Source organism: Genypterus blacodes, unplaced genomic scaffold (assembly GCF_046128005.1).
Source record: "Genypterus blacodes isolate CSIRO-AG114 ecotype Tasmania unplaced genomic scaffold, CSIRO-AGI_Gbla_v1 ptg000052l_1, whole genome shotgun sequence".
In the NCBI taxonomy this organism is placed as follows: Eukaryota; Metazoa; Chordata; class Actinopteri; order Ophidiiformes; family Ophidiidae; genus Genypterus; species Genypterus blacodes.
The window spans coordinates 6,332,929-6,344,292 of record NW_027466864.1 but is presented as its reverse complement, the minus strand read 5'-3'; the positions used below and the strand labels follow the sequence as shown (position 1 = coordinate 6,344,292).

General features: G+C 46.8%; 2 protein-coding genes across 3 annotated transcripts; both read right to left on the bottom strand.

The window, feature by feature from the left end:
• Positions 1–3,714: 3,714 nt before the first annotated feature.
• Positions 3,715–7,009, bottom strand: arl4aa (ADP-ribosylation factor-like 4aa). Of its 2 annotated transcripts, none has more exons than XM_076150482.1 (2): positions 6,924–7,009; positions 3,715–5,206 (listed from the first exon to the last, which is right to left on the bottom strand). In XM_076150482.1, exon 2 carries the CDS (start codon positions 5,101–5,103, stop codon positions 4,501–4,503), a length of 603 nt encoding a protein of 200 aa, XP_076006597.1. In that variant the 5' UTR covers positions 5,104–5,206; positions 6,924–7,009; the 3' UTR covers positions 3,715–4,500. The 2 variants fall into 2 exon arrangements, with proteins under 2 accessions (XP_076006597.1, XP_076006598.1); XM_076150483.1 differs by lacking the exon at positions 6,924–7,009 and adding an exon at positions 5,974–6,177.
• Positions 7,010–8,379: 1,370 nt separating this feature from the next.
• Positions 8,380–9,917, bottom strand: cunh7orf78 (chromosome unknown C7orf78 homolog). The gene is made up of 4 exons (XM_076150215.1): positions 9,477–9,917; positions 9,257–9,341; positions 8,855–8,997; positions 8,380–8,498 (listed from the first exon to the last, which is right to left on the bottom strand). Exons 1-4 carry the CDS (start codon positions 9,915–9,917, stop codon positions 8,415–8,417), a joined length of 753 nt encoding a protein of 250 aa, XP_076006330.1. The 3' UTR covers positions 8,380–8,414.
• Between the last annotated feature and the right edge of the window lie 1,447 nt (positions 9,918–11,364).

Genomic DNA, 11,364 nt, shown 5'->3' with positions numbered 1-11,364 from the left:
GGAGAGCTCTTCTTCTTCTTCTTCAGCTCCTCAAAAGCTCCCCCCCCCCCCCCCCCCCCCGCCATGCTACCCCCCTCCCCTCCCCCGTCTCCCCTTGCAGGTGGCCCCGTTCACTACTCTGAGCGGAGCTGCAGGGGCTGCGGGGAGGAATTCACATGTAAATAGGCCACTCACTCTCAATAGACTCAAGGAAGAAAAATGAATCCCGCCATGATAACCCTGCATAGCAAGCAGGCGGCTGCATGCGTGCATGGAGATGTCGCCCTTTCTTCCGCTGCACAATGGGAGAAAATGTAAAACTCAGCAGAGCAGCTCAGGAGACGCCCCAATACCCAAAGAGCATGGTGGAGGCATGTTTACGTCCATTATACTGCGGCTGAGGCGATAAATAGATCTTTATCATCGTCAACCATGGAGTAAACACCACGACATCATCATCAGAGCAGCATGGTGTCGTGTTGTTGTGGTTCATTCAGGCCTGTGAGGCTCAGAGCGGCAGACAGACGTGCCGTCACTCAATGGGAGGAAGCTTCTCACTGCAGTTACGCAATGTTTCACGTTTATTTCATAGCAGACGGCAGAATCCTATTGATTCCGTCCAGGTGCAGGATTTTTGTCTTAAAGCGACAGTGTAGCCATTTTAAATGTACACCTGATCTTTGAACGGACCCTTACCGATCCACACAACACCTGGAATAGCCTGTAAAAGTTGTGACCTTTGACCTTGAACCATCTGTATGTTGTCGTGGAGGCAGCTGAAAGAATGTTGTGCAGATTGACTCAAGGAAACGTAGAACACAATGGAAGGAAGATGAGGAATAGAGTTTACAGGCTTTTATTTTGAGTTTGGAGTGTTTTGACTGCATGTAAACATGTTGAACAGACTCCAGGGTTAAAGGTCAAATGTACAGAATACTACATTTAGAAGCTCACACTAGTGTCCAGACTCCCACAGTGGATTCATCACACACACGTTGATTTATGAATCAATTTCCTGTGTCTACCTTCGTGTATCTTCAGACATCTTTCTGTTCTTGATAACATCTGTCATAGACGTGTTCTCACACACACACACACACACACACACACACAGAGGGAGAAGGACATTGTGTGCAGCCAAACCTGGCGGTGCCTGAGGCAGATGTGTACGGGAGCGGCTGGGACGGATTGAGCATAAAAGCAATAACGGGCAGGAATCCCTCTTTGGCCGAGCCGCTGTGAACAGCAGATCCTCCTGGAGGCGCTGCGCTCACTCAGACTCCACGGCTGGTTACTGTGTTCCTGCAGGTTAATGGGTTAATGGAACGCCGCAGAACAAGAGATTCATCCGCCCTAATGCCACTTTAACTAAAGGACAAGACGGGATAGAGGCCAGGAGGAGGGAAGAGACGGAGCCCAGAGAGCTCAGGAGCCCAGGATGGAGCACATCTGCACACGGAGACGTCACGTGTTCCTCACATGCTGATGTTTTCAACTCAAGTCAGCAAAACAAAATAGAGGAAACAATTGAGATTGACTGAGCCAGTGGCCAATAATGACCTCATGCTGAGTTCATTAGCAGATCAAAGGGAAGGAGCTCAGGCACATGCAGGGGGACACACACACACACACACACACACACACACACACAGCTGACGTGGCCCCCGCAGAGAAAGAGGAAGTGGAATCAGGAAAAGTGCGACTGTGCCTTTGCCCCTGAGCTTCCTTCCTCTGCTGCCAAACACGCCGGGCAGAGGCACCTGGGAGATCTGCGGTGGAAACACATCCATCATTGTTCCAGCGCGGCCGGGTCATCCTGCAGCCATAGGACGCGGCGTGACCCGGGCTGTGCTGGGGTCACATCCAGCCGGGCCCTTATCACATGTCGGCCCCTCTCACTCTGTGTTCCAGTAAGTCCTGCTACTTGTTCCTGTGAAGTAGCTGATAAGCGATGCGTTCGAGGGCTGTGGGACAAAAAAGAATTGAAGTAGAAGGTGGAAATTGCAATGGAACGGCGGCAGATGTCGAATTTACAAAAGGAAAACTCGGGATTCTTGATGCTACACAAGTTAACCAGTTGTGACCCATAACCTTTTGACCTTTTGGGCCTTCAGTCCTTTCCCACCTCTTTATTTCTTTACATCAGAGAACAAACGCAGCATTTTGATCTTCTATACCTCCGTGTTTATACTAATGTGTTTTGGTCGTCTCTTCCAAGAAGCGTTTGAACACTTTTGAGCACTTATTTAGGAATTTAAAGATGACTTCCCATCAGGCGGTGACTTCAGCTGCATTCCACTGTGACCTCATACAAACGTGTCAGATGTCAAGAGAGAGAGCTTCAGATGCATCAAAGCATCCAAACCCCCAGCTGAAGATCAGCACATTGACTGTAAATAGCTCAGATGTCTGTGTGTGTCTGTGTGTGTGTGTGTGTGTGTGTGTGTGTGTGTGTGTGTGGTCAGTCAGCAGGCAGTGTAAAACACCAATCTTCACAGTTATTTCAGCAGAGCCAGCAGCTGCTCGGGGACACACAGTCATTAATTGTTTCAAAGGAACGTGAGAGCAAATGGTACAGATCCGCCCTCCGCAGTCCCAAAATACCCGGCACGCCCGTGGCTCCTCGCTCTCCTCCTCGCTCTCCTCCTGCCCCAGCCTGTTGTGCTGGCTTCGTCCTTCCAGACTGCCCCGGCAACATTTCAGAGCCCGCTGGGAACAGCTCGCTCGCTCGCTCACCGCCCGCGCTGCAGAGCATCGGTGCGCGTCTTTGCACCGCCGCAGCCGCAGCCAATGACAGAGAGAGGTGTGCGTGTGTGTGTGTGTGTGTGTGTGTGCGTGTGTGTGTCACTGCTCAGGGAGTGTTTGGAATTGTTGTTTTAAGCACAAAGGCTCCATGGTGTGAACAGACTGCCCTGGATTGTAATGTACATCCGACTCACTTGGTTACATGTTCATTGTGTTCACGTGGGACTGAAACCCAACACAGCAGCTCAGAGAGGAATCCTCATTCTGTCCCAGTTATTCTGCTCTCTTTTCCTTTCATGCAGTGCCAGAGCTGTTAGTTTGGGTCTGGAGTCTGTGGTTAGTGAGGGTTTAATTGCATTTCTGTGATTTAGGCTTTCTGTATGCAAATGGGATCAAACTAAATCCTGTAAACATTAAATCAATCCAGTACAGTAACACCTGTAAGTACAGATGAGCTCAGAGCCCAACCTGACACGCAGAAGGTTGCATTAAGCTTTGGAAGAGATTTATGAAGGTTTGAGAGTTCAGAATGTGCAGTTGTACCTAATAAAGTGGAAGCTCAGTGTGTAATCTGGGCTCCGAGCCGTCTGCCGTCTCAGAGCAGAGCCGAGCAGCCGGGCCGCAGAGAGGAGGAACGCTCTAAAGCTTTTAATTGCTCCCAAACTGAACACAGTGATTCATCGTTTACGTGACGCCAACGTGTGATTTAAATACTCAGAGTACACTCGGAGGTTAGAGGCGGACTGACTCAACATCAACTCCCTTTCTCACACACTCTCCGGTCAAACCGGTCCGATGACGCCGAGACAGAAAATAGGAAACGATGCTCCTTGCTCAAGAGCACCTTTGAGTGTTTCCTCATATTTGCTTTGCGTGCATTGCGGTGGTTGAGCTGCTATGGCTCAGATGAACTGGAAGATCGGAACGGTAGAACAGCACCACGGCGTCTGAGCCAAGGTGGAGGAGAAGAAGAGCCACTGCGAGAGCGTCAACGTTGTTCTGAATAAGTTTTATTTATGAAAAAGAGAATGCATAATGGGTCCACTGGCCCACCTACAGTAGCATCTGCTTTATTTAGCCCACACATGTGAAATCCAACACGATATGCTCTATTTGAAAACTGTAAACTCCGTGTGAAGTTGTAAATCTAAAGTGCTTTGGAAAAAACAAAACAAAAATAAAGAGAGAAAAAGACAGCAAGCATATCCATGACAACAGCAACGATGCAGTGACGCACAGTAATACTCTCTCCAGTGTAAAAAAAAAAAGATTCATTTACTAACAAGTTTATCGCCCGTGTCTTCCAGGCTCAGAGTCGGTGAAGAAGGTAAACAAAGGTTGTCCTTGTCCTTCATGGTTTGTACGTTTTCCCCCGCTCCTCCCTGGTTTTAAACTCTTAACTCTCACCGGCCGACCCTTTAAAACTAAGGGATTCATTTTTGGTAATACAGTTTGGATCGGCCACGTGCCATTCGTGAATCATACCAGCATCCTCACCAACAACGTCCTCCTCCTCCTCCTCTTCCTCCCTCACTTTCCCCCACACACACCCAGCCATTTGAACCGCAAGCTCTTTCAATCCAAACATGCCTGAAACCTTCTTATCTCCATACTAGATTCCTTTATGTGTCACTTCCACATCTGCATCGTTAGAAGACCGAGACCAGGGAATTCTAAAGCTTCATAGTTTAGGGGGGGCTGATCAACCTGCAGCAGAATATCCTTAATGTTTCCTTCACATATAATAAAAGCAAAATGGCCGTCCTCTTGGCTGCTTTATCTCTTTTTCTTCTGCTGACGAAGCGCCTTCCTCCTCTTCAGGATCATGTCGTGGAGTCTATCCAGACCCTCCCTGAGTCCGTCCCCTATGATGGCACAGGCCGGCTGTAGGTGCCAGGGCGTGGCGGGGCCAAGTTCTTTCAGTGCCAGCGACTTCTCGATGTCGGCCAATGCCAGCGCGTGCCGCAAGTCCTGTTTGTTTGCCACCACCAGCAGGGGGACGCCTTGGTTCTCGGAGGTCTTGGCGATCTTGTGGAGCTCCGTCTTGGCCTCCTCCATTCGCTCGCCGTCTACCGAGTCCACCACGAATATGATGCCATCCGTGCAGCGCGTGTACGACTTCCACAGCGGGCGCAGCTTCTCCTGACCGCCCACGTCCCAGAAGTGGAAGGTCACCGTCCTGTGGCCGCCCAGCGACACTTTGACCTTCTCGGCGTTGAAGCCTTTGGTGGGCACGGTGTTGACAAACTCGTTGAACTGCAGCCGGTACAGGACGGTGGTCTTCCCGGCCGAGTCCAAGCCCAGGATGGCGATGTGGAAGGACTGGAAGAACGGGATGCTTGAGAGGAAGCTAGGTTGTTCCGATAATCCATTCCCCATCTTTCCTCATGAGGAAGGATTGGTAATGAGGGAAGATGTGATCCAGGTGTGCAGCAGTAATCCTCACAGCTGCACAGAGTTCCAACAGGACAACAGCATTCACCTGAGAGCACAATGTTTACGTTATTATGGCTGACACACACACGCGCACACACTCACACACACACCACTGAGCCAGTGAGTCAACGGCTAACACCAAAATAAGCTGGTTTGTTTTTATGAGGTCACATTTTTAACCACAATGTATTCAAACACAGCAAAACAAAAGTATATTTACGGCAACATACAGTAAATAGAGCCGAGGAATACTGGCAAAATACACACAGAACAGCAATAACAACCTACTAGATTTGACATGACATCATTTACTATATGTGGTGATGTGATGAGCATCTGTGTGTGAGTGTTATTGATGTAAAACCCAGATGGATCCATATTAACGTGTATTCCACTTGATCAGGGCTCTAAAATGAGCTCCTACGCCATTACTATTGGGCAATGCACCTTAGAGAAGCAGGAAATGACTAATTCAGGCACAATCATATTATTAATATTGAATTAATATTAGAATAACAAAGCTCCCACCGTTAATCTTTATGTGTTATATTTCATGACATACATATTTATATCACAGCTCCAAATCACGTCTCTGGCTCTAAGGTACGAGTTTGCAGCCGCCCTGTTGTACCGATTTGTACACGTTTATTACACTAGCACGGTTAGTTGCACTGTTATAACGCTGTTGTTTGTATTCTAATGTAAATATATTTGAGAAATTGCCTGTAAGATGACGGAAGGCTGAAGTTCCAGGCCAGGTACACGTAGGCACGTACAGGTACAGCCTCACTGCAGCTCCGCTCGGTTACCTACCGCTCTTAAACACGGCGCAGAATCCTCCGGGCGGGTCTATGTGCGTCCCCGCAAGCGCTCACCGCGTCTGGGTCGAAGTGGCGGCGTGTTTACGGCGCTTATTTCGGTAAAGACGGCAGAGAAACATTCGCCATTAAGGCTCCGTCCCAGTTCGTCCGTGTCCCGTGTGGATCTGCCTGCCTTCCCTGCACGCGCTCTGCCTGGCCGTATCCCCGCCCACACGAGACGCAGCGGACGTCGGTGATTGGCCAGTTCGCTGCATTGTTCGTCAGCTGATTGGTTAAAAATGCCTGTCAATCACGCATCCACCCCCGGGAACGCTGGTCACCTGTTGCTCTGTCAGTGTCACCATTTTATCGAACTTTATTAAATATTTATTAATATTTTCGACCACAGCATCAGATTACAGGCAGTTTTATAAATGAATTGGGAGAAGTAACGCCAATTTCAAGTCCCATACGAGCGAAAGGTAAAAATGAATGAATGTTTTAGCTGTATACTGCTTTTAACGTGTCTGTGCGGTTCTTTAAGCATTTTGTTTCGTGACAGTTACGACCAAAAACGAGATAAACAGCGTAAAATACCAAACTACACCACCGTTAAAGTCCTCCAATATAAACATTTACTGGTTTTTACATGCGTATCTTGCAATTTGATGAAATGTAGCCGTGTTGGGCGAAAACAAGCATGTCAGAGGCAAACGTGTGTCCAGAGTCCAGAGGAGAAGATAACGCGTCGTGTTTATCCGGGTTTCTTGTGTGTTGACAAACATTAGCCAAGACTACAAGATAACGTGTAAAGTTTACGGTCGGTGCGGTTTGTTAGCAACAAACTCGGTGTTATGTAACGTAGAGCTCAACTACAACAACACAAACTAATAGTATTCGCGAAGAGTGTAGATAAGAAACAACGCAATAGCAAAGATTTAACGGAAGAAACTTAAAACTTACTGTGGATTTTGTGCGGATGGTCAGCGTGCTTTTCCTCCCTGAGTGTGTGTGTGTGTGTGCAAACTTGCGTTGCATGGGACGGGAGAGAGAGAGAGAGAGAGAGAGGAAGCCCCGCCCCTCGCCTTGCTGTGTTTATGTTCAAACTGATTGGTCAGCCTGGCCGGAGCTCATCACGCTTTAATCAAAGATGATAAACACCAAACCGCAGTTTACAGTTTAAAACTTTAAAGTGATTATGTTAGTTTATCTAATTTGTATATATTTCATTCCAGTAGTTTTTAAAGACATATACAGTGTGTGGTAGTGGTAGTTTATGTGTTGGGTCTTATTACAAAAACCTGAATTTATTTACAAACTGTCCTTTATCTGTTTTTGCAAGAACTTGAAATGGAAAGATTTTTATTTTATTTCATTTTATTTTACCTCTGAAAGAACTGTTAAGGTTCCTTTCAGGTTATGTATTAGATAAGTATTATTATTAGTTTTATAAGAAGATCAGTTGTAGTGGTAATGTTGTTGTTGTTAGATAGTGGACATATATCCTGTACATAATACATCCCATTAATCATTACACTTCTGTGATAATCTAGTTATTTCTTCATATTCTTCATATTTAGTCATGTATTTCTTCATTTAACTTTCTTCTTATGTTTCCATAGGCTTGTGCTCCTTGTGACGGATCCTCCGTGTGTCTCTTCTTGTGTTTGGTCCTATATTTAGTCTCCACATTGCTGTCACAGATGTCTCTTTACATTTACACGTGCAACTATTTCAGATATGCTGAAGACATTTGGAGGCTTTACATGTTTGAAATGCTGCGGTTAGGGAATGAGCAGCTGTCCGTGTGGACCGGCGGGGCTCATGACGTGACGTGTTGACCTTCGCAGGCGTGTTCACTGCGTGACTTCTATACTGTGTGTCCTCCATCCTTTGGTCCGTCTCTGTTCTGTCCGTTCTTGTGACTGCAGCTGGCTTCATGACTCACAGATAACACAGATGATGATGAGCTTATCTATAGTTTGGTGTCTCAGTTGGTTTATTTACTCGTTCTGCTCAGTAACCAGCTGAGGAAAACCAGAAGCTGAGTGACAGACAGGAAAGACTCTCTAAACACTGAAGTGTGTGTGTGTATTCTACAGCTCAAAACCTTTGTACCTTTGCTTTGCTCTGCAGTGACGACCATATATGGCCGTTTTGTTGTAATTCCTTTGATAAGTAACATGGAGGTTTTATTGTTTTATAACATTTATCTGTACACTTAATCTACTATGGTAAAACAAGTACAGAGAGAGAGAGAGAGGCATAAAGACAGACATAAAGAGAGAGAGAGACGTAGGGACAGACATAAAGAGAGAGAGAAAGCAAAAGTGAGACATAGAGAGAGACATAAAGAGAGAGAGAGAGAGAGAGAGAGACATTATAAGAGAGAGAGAGCGACGTAGAGACAGACATAAAGAGAGAGAGACATAGAGAGACAGAGAGAGAGAGTCATTATCTTTTTTCCCAGGATCTGCAGAGCTTCTCTTCCGCCCTGTCCAAGAACGCACTGTACACTCCTCGTCTTCGTCGGTGTCTCTTTGAAGGAGATAATTGTCGTGAGCGTTACACACATTCCCTCCGGGCGTTACACATAGCTGCTGTCACTCTAGAAACATTTGTCGCCCATTAAAGCAAACGCACAAAACTCCAAACAACCACAGTCATCATCATATCATTAAATGTGTTGCCTCATGATCTTCCTCTAGATTGTTGTTGTTTCAAACTGCAACATTTAAATCAATACTCTGTGGCTTTCACTTAACCACCGTGATCACATGGTCCAGGGTCCTTTAAGGACTCTGTGGTTTGTATAACTGGACTCTGGTGTTTTGTTGGAGCTCTCTGGGGTGTAAAAGCAATTACAGCAGAACACAGAGACGCCTTCTACTCACTGTGTAAGACGCTGATTTTGGCGGCCAGGGCACCTTAGGGAGCGTGAGCCTGGCCTCCCACTGTGGCTCTGCAGGTTTACAGGTGTCCAGCTTCCCCCTGGTGACCCTTGGGCTGTAGTAGGACTCTGATCTGGTGGTCTGAACTGGAAAACACTTTCTCTCACTCTCTCCTTCATGGTTACTGCAGGGAGACAAACTCTTCTCTCCCTAGTTTAAGTCTACTCAGCAAGACCAACATCCAGCTGTCCCCTTGAACCCCATCAGTCATGACTCAATTATGAGTCAAATAGCAAACGTGGCAACCAAAAACAACATGTGGATATTCTCAGACAGTTCTGTGTAAATTGACAGACAGGAGAGTGAAAGCAATGCTAACGTCTAAAAGTGTGTTTGTCCACTCACCAGTGTCCATGTGCTTCAATTTAAACCTCAAGTTACCAGGATCTCTCTCATATGTAGTCACAAAGTCAGGAACGTCCTCATCCAGCTGGACAGAATGATAAACAGAAGGTTCAGGAGCTGCCAAAAGCTTTTGTTGTACTGCCCTCTTGTGTATCAATCATACATTACAGTCCATGCAGGAAGGTTCACACTTGTATCAAAGCCTTTTCCAGGCACTTACCGGTCTGAAGTCGTGTGGTTTAGGGTTCATGTAAGGATCCAGAGGATACTTCCCCTTCCTCACAAACATCAGCTCAGACTGCAGAGCGTCAGGAGGCCTGTGTGGAGCAATGAAGGCTGGAGGTTCTGTCTTCCTCTCACACTCGTGTGAGAGTCTTGGCAGGAATATCAGAGTCCTCCACTTAGTCTCACTGAGTTTAGGTAGGCTGCTCTCTTGACCTGTGTTCTTCTTCTTCTTCTTCTCCTTCGTCTTTTGTGGATCTGAGAGACGTGTGTAGAGTTTAAGAGAGAAATCTGGCGGCTTGATGCTCCACACGTCACCGCTGCTCTCCGTCACAGGAACAGAGAAACGTTTGCTTTTCGCAGCCGTCAGATCCTGACTCGCAGAGAACTGGAGTTTTCTTTCAAAGGAGACTAAAGGAGGAGGCTGCAGCAGACTCATTCTGCCTGGGGTCGGCTTCTTGTTGACTTAGGTCAAAGAAAAGCCTCAGACAAGTCAACTCTCCTCTCACCTGTAATCCTAGAGACCACACACCGACTTCCTGTCACCTTTAGGTTAAACCCTCAGTGTTTAAGCTTGGTCTCATGTCAGAGGTGGAGAAAGTACAGCAGACAGCGAGACAGGAGCCCATTACAGCCACAACACAGGAAAATGGTTGCTTGGTAACCTCCCACTTTAGCCTTTAGTCTAAAGAATTAAGTGGGTTGAGCTCAAACAAAAACAGAACACTAAGCAACAGGAAAACAATGAGAGAACTCAGAGTCAGACACAGGACAGGGCCGTCGTATCCAGAGAGGCTGGTGATGCTGCTCAGTGTGCAGGACAGAGGGAGGACACACGTTTGGATCGATCTCTCCAGGGTTTAGCCAGGACCGTAAATACACAAAGATACAACATACATACATGTTTATATTGAAACCATTAAAGCTGCATATACATTCTTACATTTAAGGGTTCTGTTCATTGCTTCAGGTGTTGTTGTTGTGTTGTTGTTGTCTTAATAGTGGCATTTGTAATCAACATTAATTGTGTATCAGATCTATTGATTTGCTCTCTCGCCCTCTCTCTCTGTCGCCCTCTCTCTCTCGCTCTCTCTCTCTTTCCCTCTCTCTCTCGCCCTCTTTCTCTCTCTCTCTCTCTCTCTCTCTCTCTCTCTCTCTCTCTCTCTCTCTCTCTCTCTCTCTCTCTCTCTCTCTTTCCCTCTCTCTCGCCCTCTCTCGCTCTCACACTAGTATCCACTAGAGGGCAGCACACACAGCAGAGTTGAGTCAGGCTGCTCCAAACAGACACCAGATGGCAGGATAATGGCTTTATTTCCTGTTTGTTTGTTGTTCCGTCTCATAAAGCAGCTCAGTCCTGTTGTTCTTTAACTTTAACATCATATTTTTACGCCTTGCACTTTTACAAACTGAGGTGTTGAAGGTAAACATCTAGGATCCAGTGTGAGGCCTCCAGCAGTGAGGAGGTGAGGGAACATGTTATAAAGTCATGTAACACGTTGAACTAAGCTGCCCCGTGTTCTTTAACTGTGTTCCATTATCATGAGTGCTTATGTAGAGGCTCTGGAGGGGCCGAGCAGGATTTGGCTCGCAGGGACGATCCTTCTTCCAGATTCCCTGCACGCTGCAATCGCTCTGGATCAGACAGCTGTTTAATGTCCGCTGTCGCAACACGAGACATTTTTACAGACTAAACCTCCCAGACAACTCAGAGAAAACAGTCTGGAGACGTCCGTCCCTCATGCCAGGAGCTTCATCGTCATGTCAGCGGGGAAATGGACAAAACCCCATTGATCAAGTGAAGAGAAGGAGCTTCTTATTGTCATGATGTTAGTTCCATCACAGGGAACAAGGAAGAACATAGAAATGGACATTTGGAACATGAATAT